General features: G+C 36.3%; 2 protein-coding genes across 2 annotated transcripts; both read left to right on the top strand.

Annotated features, from left to right (window-relative positions):
- The first annotated feature begins 3,464 nt into the window (after positions 1-3,464).
- Positions 3,465-6,818, top strand: LOC140246913 (uncharacterized). The gene is made up of 4 exons (XM_072326235.1): positions 3,465-3,825; positions 4,187-4,474; positions 4,819-5,118; positions 6,673-6,818. Exons 1-4 carry the CDS (start codon positions 3,465-3,467, stop codon positions 6,816-6,818), a joined length of 1,095 nt encoding a protein of 364 aa, XP_072182336.1.
- Positions 6,819-16,089: 9,271 nt separating this feature from the next.
- Positions 16,090-22,237, top strand: LOC140246912 (galectin-3-binding protein A-like). Its single transcript, XM_072326234.1, has 4 exons — positions 16,090-16,156; positions 17,064-17,372; positions 20,984-21,112; positions 22,092-22,237. Exons 1-4 carry the CDS (start codon positions 16,090-16,092, stop codon positions 22,235-22,237), a joined length of 651 nt encoding a protein of 216 aa, XP_072182335.1.
- Positions 22,238-22,893: the final 656 nt, after the last annotated feature.

Genomic DNA, 22,893 nt, shown 5'->3' with positions numbered 1-22,893 from the left:
ACACATACAGCTGTATGTCTAATGACCATTTAGTTTTCCAATGCAGACTCTGTGTCAATGAATTTGAAGCTGAGAAATCTGTACGAACATTATGTTACATTAAATTATGCGTGCCATGAATATGTCGTTGTTATCATATATATGTATTGTTTACTCTGTGTACTTATCTTATATCTTATATCTCATATCGTTATCGGTTATAGTGAGGCTGGTTGATGGATCAAGCGAAAACAAAGGCCGAGTTGAGATATCGTGTGTTAACGGGCAGTGGGGTACGATATGTGAGGATTGTTGGGATATCAACGACGCTCATGTTGTGTGCAGAGAGCTTGGCTACCCATAGGCCTCAGCTCATCATACTAGAGCCCGCTTCGGAGAGGGATCTGGACCAATCTTACTTTCCGGGGTTGATTGTGCTTGAACTGAAAACTCCCTGCTTCAATGCACACGACCATACTGGGAATGTGATGGATTTAATTGTGGTCACCACGAAGACGTCGGAGTGACGTGTGAGGGAGACAGTAAGTTTAAATCTTTAATTTATGAAAGATTAACCTGTAGCCAGCCATGAAGACGCCCAGCACTAAACGTTTATGCAAGGCAATACGGACTTCACGACAGAGTTGGTGATTACTACTTCGTAATTTAAATCTTGAGATCCCTGGGTCCAGTCCCTAGATAACCATGGTTATGCACTCAGGCAAGGCCCCTGTCCTCATTGCCTATTAGTCCCTGTAGAGAGGATTTAAAGCTGTGGGTTCAATAGTTGCTTACCTCCAAGCATCCATTGTTTCATCAGCGGCCACAAAAAAAAATCTAAATAGGCCCTATATTTAGAATATCTGATATATTTTCTCTGATAGTCATCATTGCAGATTTCTTCCAAAACGATGTCCGTGAAAAGGCCTTATAGTTCGGTTTATTCTTGCTAATTATACGTTATATTTTGCTCAAGACTTGGCTGTTATAGCTTTGACTTTCAGTGTAATGAAATAGAATTAGTCTATAACAAGGCTAGGAATAACATTGACCAAAACACGAAAACGTTTTCAGAAACTCTTTTTTTTTGTGGAAGGTTTCGATGTTTTTAATGCTTAGAATGAACGTTAAAAATCAAAACGTAACAACAAAAATAAAAAAGTGAAAAGTTGCTGAAAGCATTCTGTGGACGTTCTGCGGACGTCCAGAAAATCTTTTTTTTTAATTCTAGAACGTTCGAAAAACATTTTACGGATGTCTAAAATGTCTTAACCCTTTTCCGGAACGTTTACAGAACCTTTCATGTTCGGTAGAACGCCCAGAAAAGCTTTTAAGAACGTCTAATGTGTATAACAAACGTTTTAAGAACTTTTTAAAAACCTTCAAAAACAAGAATCTTAGACTTTTCAGGAATGACTATAGTTTCCTATAATCGTTTAAAAGCCTTTAAAAACGTAAATGGTAAAAACAAAGATGTATGAGGCATACTATCTAGTTTCAAATATTACAGGCACAATATGGAATTAATATACCCTAATCCTAATACTGTATAATCCTATCCTAATCTGTTCCTAATGTCCTACCACCTATCCTACTGCATCTTTTTCCTAGCTGATGTATCTGTATCATTTTTTTTTAGAAACGGCAATAATGCGTGAAGCCATGGTTACTAACAATTAATCGCACATATCTTACTTAGGCCTATCAAAATGTGAAAACCCCTCTATATAACACTGAAATTAGGCATACCTGAACAATTACGTAAATCGTATTTTAACGCGGTTAAAAAGTTTAAACCAAGCATGAATACTTGACATTTCAATGTCTTTTATCTATTTCAACTAGTTTTCACATTTCAGATTTCTTACTTGAATAGCCATAAATATGTATGAATAATATATCTTAGGTACCAAACGTTTAATTTTGTAACGTTCAATAACATTGATAAGTATTTTGTAAAGGACGTTTCATTTTATAACGTCCATCAGCGTTTTAAAAACCTTAAAAAAACACACAAAAACCGTGCTTTGCGGTAAATGGTCCAAACTTTGTCTTTATCAAAAGCATGCACGTTTTAAAAACGTCCGTTTTAGACGAAGACCTACGGAACACACATATATATATATATATATATATATATATATATAAAGAAACGTCTCGTATGCTATGCGTTTGCAGGGAAAATGTTTTTGAATATACAAGTTCTTGTATGTACATTGGTAAGCTATAATATCCCTACTGGGTTTCACAGTGTAAAACAGAATATTACTATGTGAACTCGATCTCCATGAAAACCTGCACCACAGTGTAAAATCATCTGCGCACTGTTAAATTTTCACATTGTCGATTAGTTGAACATGTTGTGAACATACTGTGGGACACTGCGTTTGTTTGTTTCTTTCTTTCTTTGTTTTTTTTTCAGCAAGGATGAATTTCAAATAATAATCGTTAGCAATAGGAGAGTGAAAATGTTACCTTAAAGCCTCGTGTCTTTGATCACTCCAAATTTTATTGATGATACAGCTCTTACTATACATTTTGATACGTGGCATTGTTGTTAATATCATATAATTTGCACTGCTGCATAACGCATGTAATATATCATGACTGGTGAAAGCCTTTAAAGTTTCGAATTTCAATAAAACATCCTGGCGATCGTGATCTAAGTGTCTGCAATGAAGACTACTTATATGACAACCGAGCTTTAGTGGTGAAATTTATTCATTAAGTTATTAAGTTATTAATTTATTTATTAAGTGCCAACTTCTTAGCAGTGAACAGTCCAGAACATTACAAGTCCAATGTAAGTTTTTTTCTTCTTTCCTCAACGAAAATGTACTGTCAAAGAGATTATACGTGAAATAGTGAAATTTTGCAAGGATAAGTTCAATCAAATTTTCCACGATAATGTCTGACTACTTTGCATGATAGTAGAGCCAAGAATAATTTGGAAACAGAATGTAATCAGTTACAACATACTAAAATTTGGGAACTAATTGCTGAATGATAAGAGACATAGGCTCGAACCCATTCAAAATCTGCAGAAGTCATGACATTTCATATACTATTTCTCATTTTATTGAATGACACTAAATAATTTCATAAGACGTTTACACCCATTAGACGGCATCTTCGTAATCAGCGTTCACGCACGTTGATTTAAAAATATTCTAAAGAACTGCTATGAACTGATAATGTGTCATTGTAAAATTTTGCTTGCTCATTATGTTCATGGACCCATATGCAACTTGCTTTCCCTCTGTGAAGTACGCTCACATAAATGTTAATACCTTTATATAAATGAGCATTTTTTAGCATTGAAATTATACTGCTTGTACTTCTGTACATTTTGCATGTATACTTTGCAGTATGCATCGCCTTTTTTTCGATGGAAGTAAACAATTGAATTGAATCAAAATAAATTTAATCTAATCTAATTAAACTGAATTAAATTGACGTGATTGATTTTGCATACGTGATAAAAGATGATAATTTACTCTGCGATAGAATTTAATCAGCGATGGCTTAATTACCTGTCTGGTCCTAATATTTGTCACGTGACAGACGCCCCCGCGGAAAATATCACTGTGATCCAGATCAGCCAAGTCGAGGACGAACAGGGAACTAATAGCCTTCAGATCACGTGTCACGTCAACTCATGTGACCAACCATTTCCACCAATCAGGACATACGAGATTGCAATCGATGGCGTCATTCAGTCATCTTCAAGCTCCCCATCAGTGACCCTTGACCCTCCCTCTAGTGGATGCGTAGAAATCTCCTGCACCGGTGATAACGACATCGGTAGGACGACCACCACACAGACTTACTGTACGAAAAGCTGCGGTAAGAGAGCATTATCAATTTATCAATGTTCTTATGATATACACCAAGTTTCTGTCAGACTCAAATTACATTCGGGATTTTGTAATTAATAGTGTCACCACATGCACATGCTTTGGATTCGAAACAATTCTAATTTGATGACGGTTATTCCGATTATAACACGGAGTTTTGGAACTTTACTCAGTGTCGCTGTTTTACTGTTGTTACGAATGTTAACACCATTACAATTATGCCCTACACACACAAAAAAAAAACAGCATCATATGACAATTTCATTTCTAACACGAGTGCCATTCCTCCAACGATCAATGAAACATCATGCCTTCTATCATTGCCACTCCTTGACTTTGACCTCCACTAGAAACCAGTGGCGATCCACCAGCAGCTGATATCTTGTCGATCAAGACTTCGGAGTTCCTAGACAAAGACAGTCAAATGAATCTGCTAATCCTGTGCAGAGCGAACCTGAGCGACCAGCCGTACCCGTACCTCCATTCGTATTCAATTGGAGTTGATGGGACCATCCTGTCCAACGCGAGCTGGACCTCAGCCGTCTTGAGACCACGCCCCAACAGGTGTATTAATGTCACGTGTTCCGCAACTAATGGCGTCGGAATGACCTCTACGTCGGGGAGGCACTGTCCGACGGGTGAGCAATTAGGAAATACCGGCAAAAATGTGTTTCTTTTTTTCCCGTCATCTCCATATTCATATCACTCTGAAAAAACAACAACAACAAAATAATCATTGTGATTAAAGCGAATGCCCTTTGCAATGAAATCTATTCAAGTTCTTCGTTGTGCTGATTTGAGCAGTTTACCCGAAGTAAGAAACACCTGACGTATACATTAAAATGCAATAAGTTTTATATCATATGATACGGAAACGTTTATTCTGAACTCTTATTCTTTTCATTACAAACTCACATGTATCTTCAACAACATATCTTTTTCCATTCCTCAGACCCACCAAAATTTTATTTTGCCCTCATAGATCATGCGCGCCCAGTGAGTAACATCCTCTCCATCGAGACCCAGGAGATCAATGGGGAAGGAAGCCAGGTCATTCTCGTCATCACATGTCACGTCAGTCTTCAAGACCAGCCGTTCCCACATCTCCATACGTACAACATCGGAGTCGACAACGCCACGATCTCGTCGTCCAGTAGCGCCTCGGCTATCTTCAGACCACGCCAACACACCAGGTGCATCAATATTACGTGCTCGGGGACGAACGGGATTGGTTGGACCTATACCAGTCTCGAGTACTGTTTGACGTTCGACTCGGGGAAAGGTATAAAGTCAGAGCGGGGTCATCCCACTAGACCGACACCCACGAGTAATACAGCATATCCTAGTTCGATATGAAAACAGGTCCACGAGTCATGCAGCCAATGCATGATTATACACTAGGCGATAATAAAGCCCGTGAGATAGACACTATAGGTGAAAAAAATACAGCCCACAAGTTCGACAGATACGGGGCTCAATGTGTCGGTCTCGTGGGCCTTGTTAGCTTAGTGTCGAACTAATGGGCTATATAAATCGTGAGCTGTATAACTCATATGACCTATAAGATTTGTGAGCTGTATGACTCGTGGGCTGTTTATATGACTCGTGGGTGTCGGTCTCGTGATGTGCACCCATCAGAGCGAGGTGCTCTGAGGATAGGCGAAACGATTTATGATTTGCATTATTCTGAGTAAATCATGGAGTGCATTGGTCACTCTACGTGTATTATAATGAAGTGACTTAACAATTTGCAAGACAAGTTGATGAGCTCTAATTGCAGCGGCCAGTCAAATCAAGGCTGGTTTTTCTTTATGCTAATCACGCCTTTGGATGTTTAGTTCATTTCCAATTCTCTATAGAACTGTAAGAATTTATGCTGTATTACTAACCTAAATGTATCATTATCAATTTCAGTCCATCTATGCTAGGAATCAATAACATATCTACGAATCCATCTTACGATGTAAGTATGACATAATGAAAAGTAAATGGTTTGGAATTATTCTTATAAAAGTAATTGATAAACAAAGGGGGAATCGATGTTGATTGCGTGCTTGTCAAAGCAATTAAGTTAACTTTTATATAATATCCTCTGGTCTTCTTCAGTCTGTCAAAACTATTTATGTCAAACAAATAAGTATTGATAGGAGAGTAATGATTATTATGTATATGTATGTAGGCCTATATGCCTTGTCTCGCAGTTTAGCTGCTTTTATTCATTTTCTTGATTAAAATCTTAACTCATTAAGATAGGAGAAGATTCATCTACTACCCGTCTATTTGCAGTTTTATATGTGATTTTATCCCTACACACCAAGCACGTTGAATGCTCAATTTGCTTTCACAAAATATATATGTATATATATGTATAAATATATTTTAAGAGGGTGTGTATTTCTTGAATGTAAAACGACATGTTTTATATAACTGGACCAAAAAAAAAAAGATAAAATATAAAGTCTGGACTAAATATTTTACCTCACACATGTTTCTGAATTTCCCTTCTCTTTTTGTTCTGTCTAACTAATTGCTTTTTCCCTTCATGTCTTGCCCTGCCTTACTAATAGTAAAAGTCACTCGACACCATGAATCTTTGTGTGTGTCTGTTTGTAAGTTGAAATGTTACACCTAAGAAATGCTCAAAGACAGTGTCAAACATATACATTATTACATCCTTTTTAATAGGTGATACGACCAGTTGAATGTAAGTGGACTAGAAATCTGGGGTCTTACAGTCTGGACGCTGAGTGAAATTTCCCCATAACGTCTTTGTAGTTCTTTTTTCTGTTTTGTCAAATTAATTTTCACTCCCTAAATATCTGTTCCTGCCTTACAGGTCCAATTGCTGGTCTTCGTCCAGGAGTTCTTCAGCAGCCGTCGACCACGTACGCCCTGCTCCTCGCCGTTTTCTTCCTGTCGTCGTTGACATGTGCGACAGTAATAATCAAGAGGAGAGAGAGACCACGGTCCTTTGAAAATTAAACGCCTTTTAAAACATCGTACTATTCTTTTCCTGACTTTACTGCGTCTACGGAGAAAAGCTGATCTTTGGACTTCAATCTACGCTTCTTAAATTGAAACAGGGATAACCGTTCTTGTTAATGTTTTTCTGTTAAAAGGAACACTTTTTAGTTTTGCCTCATGTTCTTAATTAAACACTACATTGGCCTTTTATTCTAATCCTAATTATTACAAAAACACAGATTTACATATCATTTAAGACAGGAAATTTCGATTACTGTATTGCAAATGTAGATTTCATGCGATTAGTGTGTTTTCATAGATATACAAAATTGTGACTTACTTGGAGAGTTTCAGGTTGAAATCGATAAATATTCATCTTAACTTATCAGTTTGGCACTTGCTTGAAATACGAAATAGTAGGATTTCTCAATTTTTGCAACTCGTTTTCCATTTTTTTCCTAATGCTTCTGAACGAAATAAAGGAACGATAAATGAATAAAATCAAGAAAAGTAACAAAACGTCTGTATTCATATCGCTTCAACCAATTTTGATTATTGTTTTCGTCCTCTCAGAGTAATATCCTTGAATAGCACTGACACATGTATTTGAGAGCCCTGTCGAATATGCTTACAGGGGCGGCGCTACGTTTTCAAGGTGATGTGGAAGATTTTATTGGAAATGGATGTCGAATCGTTTTCAGAATGGGCTGCGACATTTTGCTGTCCACTTCGACTCACGTTCCAACATTTTGTTGCTTCCCTCTGAAAATTTTCTACATCGACTGAGAAGCTGCAAAAACAAAAAAGTAGAAAAATCAGACCCTTATCTATTTTATGGAAGGGTGGGGGGCAAAAAGTCACACCCTTTGTGACCCTGCACCACAAAGCCAACAAAAAGTAGCCAGACATTAATTTTTTAGCTAAGGGCAGATTCTGAAAGAGCAGACTCTAAGCTTTAAAATAATGTATAACTCAATTTAAATGGACTTTCCTAACCTATCTAGCTATTGGAAAGAAGGCACACACTTAGGAAAAGTGTGAACCAAGAAAAGGGGCTCTGAATTACAAGGTCTACTCAAGCACTTAATCTTAAATAAGCGGTGTTACCTGTGCAATAAATGGGACCAAAAAAACACTAAATGTAAACCACCGTAGCAAATTAAGCTGATTGAGCATGCTCTGTTATTGCATTCTGTCCATGATTAATGCCAAATTTCAAAGCAGTAGCATTGTGCTTTCAAAAGTTATCAGAGTTGAAAGTGGAGAATGTGCAAAAGATTTTTTCAAGAAATAAAAAGGGGCCTCTAAGACATACCTAATCAAAAAAGGGGTCGTAGAAAAACTGCTGAAAACCCACTTTCCCATTTATTTTATGATCCCAAACTTGAGAATAAGGTAGAAGAAGAAACGTTCTTTCAGAAAATATGGCAAACTACAAAATGACTTGGTCGACCTGTTTCACCTTTTTTGAGTCCTCACGTAAAATCAAGGGGTGCGACTTTATGTTGGTGATGCACGGTCACAATTATGTCCTGCAAATGGAGCCAAGGAGAAAAAAAAAAGAAACCTCGTATTTCATGAAAATGATGGGGGGGGGGGGGGGCAAAAAGTCACACCGTTTACGTTCTGAAACACACACACACAAAAGTGTGGAGGGTGCTTCCCTCCCCCCCCCCCCATTTCACCAGCCCTTTTAAATACCTATAGGTATAAGTTGTAATTCCACAGCAATGTCGATTAGAGAAGAAGATATAGTTAGTTTAGTAGTAAGATTTTATTTTGGTTAATCACTGCATGACCCCAGTCTTATTTCGTAACCGATGAACCAAATCCTGTAACATTGATGTAGCCTATACATATTGGAGAAAGTATGTTACCCAGTAAAGAGTAGTTGCGATAAAAATTGAGACTGATGCCTTTTATCTATCGTCTGGTTTAATGAATTTTTTTTTTTTTTATGTAGTCCAGAATATCTCGTACTTATTCGTTTTTGTGTGTGTGTAAGTGTGTGTGCGCGCGCGTGTGTGTGTGTGTGTTTTTTTTTTTCTTTTTTTTTTTACAGTATCATGACATAGACCTAGACCTAGACATAGACCCGACGCAGGAAAAAAAAAAAACAAACATTGTAATTATGATAAGGCAAATCTATATTTTCAATACTTTTTTGTACACTTAAATTTCTGTCTATTTACATGTTGCAGTCACATGGTGTGGCTGCGTTGGAAACCGTGTAGAAAAATGACGAAAATGACAATTTGGGAAGTTTCCAAAGAGATGTACTCTATGTATATCCAGTCTCAGATTAGGACACTCCTTCCTCAACTTAACTGTGTTTATGTTAAATCTCTTTCCGTGATTTCTCGTCAACTGCGTTGTGTTTGAGGTCATTCTTGCCTTGTTCCAAACCGAATGTTAGTCCTGTATCATATCTCCTTTTTTTCCTCTTTTATAATGTGTAATGTGATGCGTGTGCGTGACGTGTGTGAGTAAAGGAGAAAGTTGTGTTTAGCGATTAGGGTAAAAACCACTCTGCATATCAAGGAACAGTTGGATGAGATTTCAGACCTTTCGTTCACTTGTTATCTTTCATGATGATGATGATGATGATGTGTGTTGTGTGTGTTTAGCCTGTTAACATTTTCACTTTTGCATTCAATCAATTCCAAAGCGCAATAATTATCAAAACCAAGAAAAGTAATAGAAACTGATATCAAAGTATGCATATGATAAATATGAGTGTATATAATAAACTAATTTACCATCAAAGTTATGCCTGAGAAAATCAATGACAAAAATTGACATAGATTTCATCTTTATTTCATATTCATATAATACACATCAGTGAAATATTATGTATCATCAATGCTATATCAGAATACATTGATGTATTCTAAGCATTTTAGATGCACTGTGAAAAAAAAAAAAAAAACGGCTACGATCTAATGCCGGGTCTCGTATTTCTTACATTCATTGTGATGGACTAAGATTAATTAAAAACATCTGGCCCTAAATTTATGAATTTTAATATGACCATCGCATAACACCTGTATACTAGGAGCAAAACATAGATATTGGGAATTTGAAAGTCATTGCCCAAATGCCGTGGGCTGTGCTTTGAATAAATGTCCAAAATTCACAGTGTGTCAATGACGGGCAATCAAGCAATTACCAAAACAAAGAAGACTGTTTCATTGGGATGTTTTCTGTATTTTCGTTCTTTCTTTCTTTTTCTCAATTCTAGTATCCATTCCATCTGCAACACGATGAGCCCTGCCAGCCAACAAAAATGGTTGTCGTTATATTGAACAATCTTCTTTCTTATTCTGTCTATTTAAGTGAAATCGCATAAGGACATGTTTATGACATGCTGTCGTAAAAAATAGTTACAAGTGGATTTTCGGGGTACATTCACCGAGTAATTTGTATTTGGCCAGGTGGCCCTTATTGGCGTATTTACCGTCTTTCTGTTTTTCTCCACTACTCACAGCGCTCTGTAATATGTCTCACTTTTTTTTTAAATGTTTTTCACAAGTCGAAATCTCATTCAATATTAAAGACCAATTTGAACGTTAGCTTTCATTACTTCGCATAATTTGCAAAATCTTTGCCTGTGTTTTAATATCGATTACACATCGCACGAAAATGGCGTCAACATTGAAACTAAGAAAGATGAATTTGAATTGATGAACAAACGTGTTCCCAATTGAATAGGTTGCCCAAAATGAGAAATGAAAGGGGGTTATAGCATATAGAGGAAGAAATAAAGATATGAAGAACCATAAGAAATATTCCAATAAAGTAAAACTTCTTGAAAAAGTGGCAGACAACTCAAATATATTACATATATGTATATATCTATACAGCAGTCTCCGCGTAATCGGGTATCGCTTAAACGGGTACTCCGTTTAATTGGGTAGTAACGTCAAAATCAGTTCCAATGCACGTTAAAATTACCTGATAATCGGGTTACCTCTCCGCATAAATGGGTAATAATTTTCTTCTAATGTAATTTTATCACAGATATAACGCTTTTAGAAATCATGCATGTCAAATTTACGGCTAATTGCATTATCTGTGCAAAGAAGACCGATCATTTTGGGAGTGATTAAACATGAAAATAACAGAATGTTTTAGATTGAAAGCAGCTTCTCAGTATGAAAGAAATTCTGTAATACTGATGCACAGAAGTATTGGATCACAGGAGGTGGCATGCAAAAGATCCGCCAGACTTGGGGCAAGAAAAGGACACCAACCATCAGCACTATCCTGTAAGAATCATTTCAGTTTCTATTTCACAAACATTGAATGTATCAATAGCAATGAAGGAGTTTGAAAGAAACAACTCCTTAGTTTAAAAAAAAAAAAAGCCTGCCTTCAGTAGCTTGTAAATCCAATGTGCAATGTGTTGAACTTTTCACACATTTGATCTGAGAAATTGCCAAACTTATTTATTCTTGTGTGTATTACATGTGCCCTGTTTAATTTCAAATAACTGCCTTTAAACAAGCCAGGAATATTGAAAATGTTTGAATACATTTAAAATATATAAGAGTTCTTAGGGTGCTTTACCAGCTGCTTGCAGTGCTTTTTCGTCACATATTTTAGAATAATTTTCCTGGTTAGCCATGGGGATATAAACGAATGAGAGAGATTGATACGACTAAGATGTTTATTTTCTCCTTTTATTTTCTACACGATCAGCATAAGAATCAAGTCTGTAATTCATATCAGAAAAATACGAATATGCACGGATGCATGCACTCACACTCGTGAACGCATTTAATATGAGTGCATGCATTTCACAAATGTCGCATGTGAAAGTTGATCCCTTTATCCGTGGACACATCTATAGCGCCTGATGGCTATCATATCTGGTATCGTGTACATTTAATGGAGGAAGTACAGTGAGATTATTCACGTCAAGGAATCTGAGGATGACAAAAGTCAACAAAAACCGGTAATATGACGAGCAGTGAAAACAAGATCAGTGCGATGGTACAACGATAAAGCATCATATCAATAGACAGGGAGAGCTAGTGTAGTGTAGGACTGACGGGCAATGTTTTGCTTATCATCATGACATAGATTTAGTCCATCAATTCACAATTGAGGCATTAATGTCCCTTTGATATTAGTTTACTAACCAAATTTTAACCGCACTCGTTTATGACTCTTTCCCCATTATTTTTCTTTCACCTTCCATACTGAAGTGAATTAAAATCCTAGTATTAATAGGGGTTTTGATAGAAAGACCAAGTACAATAAAAGGTTGGACATCCTTTGTGGGTACGAATAATAATTTGCCCCGAAAATGAATTACATTCCATTGAATTACATCCAATTCATATTGAACAGACTATCTATGATATGTTCTTTTTTGTATTCTTCCTTTTTTTTTAAATCAACACATTTCATAGTAACTCTCTACTGTGCTTGATAATCGTAACTTTCTTATAGGTTTGAACATGTTGTTTTCAAAACTTGATTCTTAAACTTGAGTTAAATGCAAAGGAATGGTATTTGTATGAAAAAAAAAATTGCTTTACTTTCATTTTTTCTATTTTTAACATATGTTATCACTGGAACATTGGTCGATGTTACATTTTTCGAATTAAGTTTTCCCTAATGCAATTTATTCATCGATAAATCAAAACTATATAATGAAATGAAGTATGTTGTCGATATGCAATTCTGAAAGCCTTCACTAAAGTGTAAGATAAGGAGATCAGGAAATGAGGATCCATCGGAAGTAAAACGTAAGGACAAGATCCCTTTGAAAAGAAAATCGTGTCAGCTTGTGAAGCAGGAAATCGAGTGACTCATCACGTTACGCGGATGAATCTTGTGAATTTTATCACCTAAGATGCCTCTTTCATATATGCACAAACCTGACTAAACGGAAGGCAGATATTTTGAATGTAAGGACTACCGAATTTGATTTGATATGAGTTTCGTGGTAAACGATCGAAGGAGAAGTTTATGTCTGGAGATTGGGAAACCTTATAAATTTTCAACTTCTTCCCATTCATCAGACAGACACTTGAGAGTAGGCGTGAGAGAATATATAAATGGACCAATTTATACTTTCGTTTCAGTTCGAAATATGGATATTAATATTTAGCATATTATGAACTCCTCGTAAAGCCTTGTAAACCGAACATAACGATTTGGTATTTGGTAGGTCTTTTATTGTCTCTCTCTCTCCTGTTAATTCGTGATGTCATTGATTAACTGATTTATTGATTAATTGATTCATTTCCCGGTTGTTGTTTTTTCCACCAAGACTTTCATACCATACAGGAATTTATTCACAATGATTGGCAGACGAGTATTGGTGCAGATTGGGCTTCTTTTCATAAACATTCACCTCGTTGGTAAGAGAAAAATTATTTAAGACTTGGAAAATCTCTTCACCTTCATCATTGTGCACTTTTCGTTTTGATACGTTTTTCTGTGGACAATTACAAAGTCTGAATTAACAGGGTGGGAAGATCTGCTGCAACTTGATAATCATAACGCTTAGCGAAAATTCAAGAGTTTGCATTAAAGTCCTCAAACTTATTAAAGGAGACCTCCGAATGATTTTCAGATTTTTACATTTGAACAAGTATAAATTAGCTATACTGAGGACAGAGTTTCAGAATTTGTGATGATTGGGATGAAGAATAAGAATATTTTCAAAATTTAGAACAAATTGCAATGAACAAGGATGATGACATGGCAGAGTCACCAAAAGAATGTATGAGTTGGGGCTGAAGGAAGCAGAACAAAAGAAGAAGGCATGCATAGATTATACACAGGTGAACTCGCAAGCAAGCGGTATTGTAATGGAATTACACTGCTACATTTCTGAAATATGTGAACCTCCTATGTCATCATCCTTGTTCAGTGTAATTTGTTTGAGGTTTTTCAAAGTATTGTTTCTCTGCTCAAGAACCAAAATAAATTCCAGAGATTTATGCATGGAGTTGTCGATTTTTGTACTACATGATGTGAAATTATGAAAATCGTCTGGAATGTCCCTTTAACATAATTATCTTACTGTTTCATTTAGTTTGAACATTTTGATGTATATCACATTGTTACGTCAATTGCATTGTTGATTCCATCAATCTATTCCATGTATCCATATATCTACACATGATACACAGGAAATCTTAATATTAATCATGTTGTTACCTTGTGCAATATTTGAAACTGTGAATAACGGATGCAATATACATGAGTAGAAGACATTTCTCTCGATTTTGTCAAGTTCGATTCTATTGGGATCTATCAGTCAATCTTCCTACATTTCCTTTGCAGCTGGAATGACGTTGAAACTCGAGGTACCCTCGCCTCTCCGGGCTGGCCGTGAAGTCACCGCGGTTTGCACAGGAAATGATGTCGCAGACTCGGCTGTACCGACATGGCTTTTGAATGGCGTCCAAATCACAGACGGCTTCACCACAAACAGCTCCATTACAACCAGCGAAATCTTTGTGGAAAATGAAGTACAACCCGAATGCGCTAGATAGAATGGTGACTTTTGAGGCAAGGGTCTTTAAAATTTATCATTTTTAGAACTGTAAGATGCCCATTGGACAAACTTGATGGCGCAATTCCTGAAAGCAGACTTTTCGAACGAGCTTGACAATCAAGACTTTTAGGTCTCAGTTTTGATGAAAATTTCTGCTCCTTGCTTCCGTGTAATCACATTTTAGCGTAATGTCACATCAGAATTAAGTGGACGTGAGGTAAGAGGTGGATTGATGTGTTCCTTGCTATAGCGTGACAAAGTTACACAGACACACACACACACACACGCACGCACACGCATATATATATATATATATATATATATATAGTAGGCCCTATTTATTTATATATTTTTATCTCAACTGCTGAATAATGATGAAGTCCATCATTCAATGCGCAAGGATGACGGCATTCTGCAAAATAGAGAAACAAATGTCAAATAATCTGGGTTTTTTCTGCCTTTTTTTTTTATTCAACTGTATCATAGAGACATTTCGACAGATGCAGAAAAAAACTTTTTTTTTAATTTTAATGTAAGTTACAATATGAAAATTCAAAGCGGATATAGGGAACACCCCTCAGAAATTGAATCTGCTAACCCAGACGGAAGTAACCTTTCACCTAGTGCGACACCCTTGATTGATATCCGCACATATACTCCACAAATAGTGCGTGTATTTCACTTACCAATAATTTATAGAAAAGGACAGATACTTCTCCTACCCATACACAGGTGCTGGAGGCGAAGATTTGACACATTTTAGCTCAAATTGAGTGTAAGATTCAGCTTCCATATATGACAGCCGAGAAGAGAGAAATGGAAGAATATTACAAACTCTCAGCGGACACTCTAATTAGACTGACGGCAAATATATTCAAAGAAACAGATAAATACAAACAAGCCTATGATGAGATGCCTTGAATGTAAAGAAGTTTAGGATGCGGTACCTTAACTTGTAAGACTAAACAAATGTTGAATCAAATAGCCGTCATTGGTGTTGTGAGGCATTCAGTTTCTGCCCATTTCTTATAAAGATTAGATATAACATTCTTGTACCAGCCGAGACTCGTAATCTTGAGGTTGCAAAAAGTGACCGTTGAAGAATTTGAAACACTACAAAATAATATAGCCAAATCTTACAAATTATATGTTTTTTGTATAACATATAGGTGTAGGGAATGTTTACATTGTCGAAATGAGCATAGAGAAAAAGATTCAAGTCGCACTATGTAAACGGCAAAGTGAAAAGCATTGGAGTTTGAAAGCGGAAGTGAACTTTCACCTACAATGACGAGTAATCACAGAAATATGTGTTTTAGTACTCCTAAGGTTAGAATTTTCTTCTTCTTCAGAGTTCTAGAGTTGGAATACTTGTTGATCTTACCGGCGTTGCAGCAGACGTGTAGTTGAGGGGTTTAAGAGTAACTTTTTTTTACACTCCATAAACTCCGAGATAGAACCTGCTAAAAGAGCGAAGTGCCTCATGATATAACGTCCTCTCTACGACTGGGTTTAGGAGGACCGCATTATAATTGTCTTTGCTCAATTATACACTCTGATGCCGTCCATGTGCAAATATGACACTGAATATAAAACTGACAAATATTGATTGTTTTAGCGATGAAAGTTTATAAAAGGACTGTCCAATTGATCGTCTTTTCCGGTTTATTATTCTGCCAATTCCATCCATAGATAGTGTTTGATGTTTTAATTTTTGTATCACATAACTACGGCAGGCTGGGCAAAAGAAAGAGTGCTTCATTTGTAATGATGAGAATTATTTCGGAGAAGAGTATTGGAACAGGTTTCCTGAAGAGAGCTTCTTTTTCACGGACAGGTTTGAATTCCTGACCGACGGAAATAACAGTTGACTTTTCTACATGAGTTTATGTAAATAACATGTCGCTACCAGCCATTGTTGCTTCTTTCTTGGTAAATTATTGTTGGGGATAAATCTCAACTATTCCCCTTTATTAACATTCCTTAGGAAATCGTCATTCAAAAATCTATGAAAAGATGATGTCTTCTGGAACTGATGACCAGCAGCACTAACTGACAAAAGCAGACCAAGTTCGAGAGTACAGCGGCCACACTAAAATTATTGCAACTGTGACACTAACTCAAGAACGTGTCCCGGCTATGCGGGTGAGTACACGCGGATTTATATCCTGACAACGTTCCAAAACACACACTTAACATGCAGGGCAAAATGAAACAGAAATGTTTGATCTTGCATCAGCGTCAACATTAAAGATTTTCGTCCTATTTTCTTGTTATTCAAAATAAGAAAAAATTTGAAAATTACTATTATTATTATTATTATTATTATTATTATTATCATCATCATCATTATTATTATTATTATCATAATTATTATCATTTTTATTATCATTATTATCATTATTATTACTATCATTATTATTATTATTATCATTATTAAAAATTATAATAGCAACGATGAACGGAAACTTAGCCCAGCAACTCTTCCAAAGATTTCAACAACAATCAATCATTAAATTAAAATGATATTACCATAAAATCACTGTAATACATGTACCTGATAACACACTTGCCTTTGATTTGAATCAACTGTTTTCAAATGCAGACATTTGTAATTGATTTTTCAAACTAGGGGATATTACATTACAATAATATATCACATTGAATTGCGTATGTGTCGATTTTCGTTTTGGCTGTACTAAGTCGATCCTATATAATGTAACATTTTTTCTTATAAAACACAGTAAGACTGGTAGGTGGGTCAAACGAAAGGGAGGGCCGCGTTGAGATATCATGTAACGGGCAGTGGGGCACAGTTTGTGACGATGGCTGGGATATCAACGAAGCACACGTGGTGTGCAGAGATCTCGGCTACTCATCGGCCTCAGCTCATTATAGGTCAGCCCACTTTGGAGAAGGAACGGGACCAATCTGGCTTGACCCGGTCAACTGTGCTGGAACCGAACAATCTCTGCTGCAATGTCGGCGTGCGTACTGGGGATGTGAAGATTGTGGTCATCATGAAGACGCTGGAGTGAGGTGTGAGGGAGACAGTAAGTTTACTCCATTAGTCCACATAAAGGTAGACTCGTAGGCAGATAGAATAATACTCCATTTTACTCTTGTCCGTATGCAGGGACGACACTGGGGGGGGGGGGGGGGAAAGGGGTGGGTGCGTCTTTCAGATCTTTATATATATATATATATATATATATATATATATATATATATATATACATACATACTTATTACCACTTCTGTCTGCGAGCAACCTCAACGCCGGACTCTAAATAATTATTCAGTTGTTTTTTTTTCCTTGATATTTTGCAAAAGTGGCAAAAAATTTCGTGGAGGAAAACCAATTCGCATCCCGCAGCAGCACTGATTTATTCGCCAGTGTTTACTATTTAATACCGACCGTATAATTGTTCACCCGTATGGTACGGAACGCGTAGAAATTTGCATTTGCGTGTACGTGTTCATGTACTGCAAGGATACAGGGTCTATCATGTAAAAAACTATACTTCTTGACCTATCCAAATTTAGAATGAGAGCCCAAGTGCGAGCCTCAACCTTTGCTCACCGGCGGCGGCGCCGACTGCGACCGCGGCGACCAGACCCCAGTGCCGTATACTGCCAGACTTTCGAAATGAGGAAAAGTTTTATTTTATTTTATATGTATATAAAACTGTCCAAATATTTTACTCATTGCAAGCTGAATTTCAATTCTGAAAATGCAAAATCCCCGTCGTGTGGGAGGGGGATACCTCCTCCCACGTCCTCCTGATACACTTAGCAAACTTGACTTCGGAATCCTGAAAAAGGATCGACGACTCTAGAATAGATTATGCAGAGAAAGTCATGTGCTAAAGATATGTTCAAGTTAATGAGAGGTCCGTCATTGATGACAATTACTTTTATTAGAAAGAACTTTTAAAGAGCCATCCCTATTCACCAAAAATCACGATACCAATTAGAAGCCACTTATACTCTGTGTATGGAACTAACCAAAGTTCTTTGAGACTTGCTTGAAATGTCTCATTTCTAAACGTCTTCTTGTGCTTCCGATCGATCGCAATACATTACATAATCTTTCTAATGAAAATGTGAAGTCCTAATTAATTATGTCAATATCATATGTGTTATTATTATATATAAATGGCAATTACAATCTACATGTATTGATAATCAAAACGAATGAATATGAATCAATAAAGTATTTCTGAGGAAACAGAACACTGAATTTGATAGTTTTGTCCACTGAATTTGGTTGAGAAGAATAAGAGAGGCAGTGATTACGGTACTTTGGGATGATCAGTTTATACTATATTAAATAATGTGCATGTGGACGTATGTATGGGGGATTTTAGGGGCACGCTGATATCAGCAATAGCCTTTATGGTATCAATGTATATAGGGCCTTTGTATGATATGATATATAATCAATACTTGCTTGTTAGTCAATCTATAAGGGCAGTATATAAGGTGCCCTGCACATTCATTAGAGTATTTGAAGAGTTTGTTCGCAAAAACCGATAAGTCCATATTTGCCAAATGGAGATATTTGCGATTAAAGGTCAAGAAAGATAAAGAGAATAATAAGAAAATTGTTGCTTCTTTTGACCATAACTTCAAAAATGTACCTTTACATGTAGTGACCAATATATCATTTAAAAGGTATTATTGTGTACTTTATGACAGAGACCTACTTCAAAATCTTAAAAAATGGACTTATCGATTTTATCTTTTCCCCAGAACCTGGTTAAACAAAAATCATATTGTTGTGTTTTGTTTTGTTTCTTCGTTGTATATGTTCGTTCAAAAATCAAATTCCCCTAAACCTCCCTCCAGTATGTGTGTGTGAGTATGTGTGTGTGTGTGTGTGTGTGTGTCGTTGTGTGTGTGTGGTTGTGGGAGTTTAATTAAACCATGGCTAATTGCCAGTTCCATACGTAAGTACGTGTAAACTTCCTGTGGCAATTCGTATCCAATACTAAATTAAATACAAAGGATAATGTCTCTTAGTATGATGTTTGAAATGATAATCTATCAAGTGTGCACCAGATCGCACAATTTCACAACTTACTGCAGAATATAAGTAATTTGTAAAGGTAATGTAGAAAAATACTTTGAAAACAACTCATGCTTCTATGTTGCCACCAACATTGTATGTATACATGTATAATATGTACAGTGTATGTGCCTTTACATGATGATACAGGAACCGATAAATCGAATAAATAAATATCGCAGGTTACATTTAGTTTCAAAACGCACCCCCTTGAAAAAAAGGCTTGTGACGCCCCTGGTAGGTCGGATAAAACGGTTTCGTTTCTCCAAGATATCTATTAGGACTACTTGAGCCCTTGCCTTTGAAAAGTGGGTTTCTTTCCTCCTTTTCTGTTATTCTTTGAGGGATGCATCTAATTTTCTAGTATTTATATGTCAGTTTTCATACATGATTTTGATTTTGCATGTTTTACATGCTTTAATAATACGTAATAATCCATCTCATTGTGCAATTAAAGTCCAACCTCCTATTCATTAATATTACATAGTATATTCCATCCCATGTGAAATTAACGTGTATTATGATTCATATTTTTTAAACAAATGATAACGTTTAAAAATTACAATAATTGCGTATAGAACAACTTGATTTGAGTGCCTTACAAAATATACAGGGCATTTAAACCAATTGAATGATAGGAGAAATAATGCATAGGAGGCAAGGATAACAGGAAAGGGATATGATGACCTTTCAATATTGTAACGCTTGCCATAATAAACAATCATTGTATTATAATTTTCCACCTAATTATCCGATATTCTTCAAACATTCACTGATGCGTTCTGCCAACATTGCTGTGGTTTTTTTTTTCTCAGTCCACATTTATAATTTATTTGGATTTCGGTTCTTTTAAAATATGTGTGTCAGCGGAAGAATCAAGATGTAAAGAGATAAGAATATCCCTCCTCGTATTTGTAGAAATTTGAAAGAGTAATTGCGAGGGGGTGGTGTAGGTGAATATTATGTGATGGGTTTAAGGCTTTGGATGTTTTTATTTGTTTGTTTGTTGTCTTCGTTTTTATGTTGTTGTTGTTTTACATGTCTGATATTGAACCAGACTTATCTGAAGCAAGTGCAAAATTGATAGTGAAATATAAAACTGCTATAACGCGATCATTCTACCTACATGTAAAAACATATTCATGGTGCTAATATGCTAATGAAGGTACAAGACGCAAGGATGTAGAAATAAAAGGAAAGTTAATGGGTGGGGATGTGGAGGAGAATGATCCTTCAGACTGTACCAAAAAGCACTATTTCATTAGGAAAGTAATGTCCATTTACTTTAGTATTATCTGTTCTTATTGTCACTTTGAATTTTCTTTAATGTCTATATTCTGTCCTTTTAAGTTGGATTATACAAGAAAACCTGCTTCGGAAATACGACAATATCAATATCCAGTATCAATAATTATATTCCTTTATAATTGAAAAACTTTTTTTTTCCCCAATGAATATCTTGGCCAATGAGATTGCGATCTGTGTCTACAGGATGCGGTGGTCTACGGTGGTCATTAAGTTACAGCAACTTTGAAGTATCAAGATAATGACCAGTTTATTATCATTCTGGATCATTTGTATTGTTTTTTTAAGGAACTGCCAATGTATCTACGTACAGCGTTAGAAGCGAGTTGACTTTGCATCCAACCGTGGCTGATCATGGAGGAGTCCTTCAGTGCAGCCTTCTTAGCAGCGAACAGTTAAGAACGTTACAGGTCCAATGTAAGTTTGTTTCTCTTAAAACAATAAAGTAATGGAAAATATTGAGCCAGAATTGTTGTGATGATAGGTTCCCCAGGAAGGAACTGCTCTTTTCAATATGCATTTCAGAGGATAAGGTCGGAGTTTACGCTACTTTATGATACTGTTTACTGTTGTAGTAGACAAGCTATCAAGTTTTAAAATTCAGAGCAAATTAAAACCTTGCTATTTCGTATTGCTCAGTAAACAGTCAAGCAATCACGTACGAAAATACCAAACACAACGGCCACACAACGGAGAATATATTATCTCCACCCTTGGCAATTACATGGGAAAGCCGACCTCGTAGCATCCCATTCTTCCATCTAAAAACAACAACAAACAAGCAAACAATGTCGGCCATTTCCTGCAATTTTCAGGAATAGCATCTCTGTTGTTGATGGCTCGGCCTAAGGCTATGGCCATGCAAGTTCGGTAGGGTTCATATCCATCCAAGATGGACATATCAACTGCCCACATCCTATTCATCAAGAAATTATTTTCGCTAATCAGTCCGATACTCGCTCTAGAATGCCTGATGCAGTGTGGACATCAATGATAAAAGGAAAAACAATCAGACTGTTCTTATAATTCACAGCAGCATAATTTCTTAATTAACATGCCTCTCGGTTTGGATTCTGTTTTCAAAATTAAACTCATAGAAATCAAAATATAATTTATCAAATTGAAGAGTGCTCGCGCTTTTAAAGACGATTAAACCTTTTTTCCCCTAAATAACAAGCAGATTGAATGTTAATCATCGTGGAAAATTAAATGTTTAACGAAACTTCCTCAATTTATTTCCTGAAGACGATATTACCCCTGGTGTGTTAGTGGACAAGAATTCTCGGGTGTTAAAGTCTGCACTCAGAGTGAAATTTCACCGTAACGTCTTTGTATTTTTTTTTCTGTTTTGTTGAAATACTTTGGCACTCCCTTAATATCTGTTCCTGCCCCACAGATCCGATTCCTGGTCTTTATCGAGGGGTTCTTCAGCGGTCGTCGACCATGTATGTCCTGCTCGTCATCGTGTTCTTCCTGTCGTTGTTGACCTGTGCGATAGTGATAATCAAGAGGAAAGAGCGACCACTGTCTTCTGAAAATTAAACGCCTTGTAAATCACATTCAACTCTTCTTCTGTTTTTTTACTCTGCTGCGTCCACTGAGAAAAGCTGAGCTTTGGTCTTCAATCTATGCTTCTTAAATCGACACAGGAATTGTAACAGTTCTTAATCATATTTGCTTTCTTTTATAATGAGATAATTTTTAAGGTTTGCTTCATGTTCTTTTATTGAACACTACATTATTTTTTTTTGTCTTTCTAATCCTACTTATTTCAACATCACAGATTTACATATTATGTAAAACAGGAAGTTTCGATTGCTTTATTGCAAATGAAGATTTCATACGATTAGCCTGTTTTCGTAAATATGTAACATTACCACTTACTTTGAAAGTTTCACGATGACATCGATAAAGTTTTTATCATAACTGGCATATATCCTTGTGTATGTTGCTTCATTAACATATCAGCACCATGAGTACCCAGGTCGAAAAACCAGTTGGCAACTGGTACTGGTACCAGTTGATTCCCAGTTAAGGCAACTGGTTTCAATATGGAAATTGGAATGAGTGACTAGAAATCAACTGGTATCAACTGGTATTCATTCAACTGGTATCAACTGGTATTCGTCCAACTGGAATCAACTGGTACCAGTTGTCAACTGGTACCAACTGGGATCCAGTTGACAAAATTAATTCAG

Source organism: Diadema setosum, chromosome 3 (assembly GCF_964275005.1).
Source record: "Diadema setosum chromosome 3, eeDiaSeto1, whole genome shotgun sequence".
Taxonomy (NCBI): Eukaryota; Metazoa; Echinodermata; class Echinoidea; order Diadematoida; family Diadematidae; genus Diadema; species Diadema setosum.
Note: the sequence above shows the minus strand (reverse complement) of the source record. Positions and strands in the feature narration are given on the sequence as shown.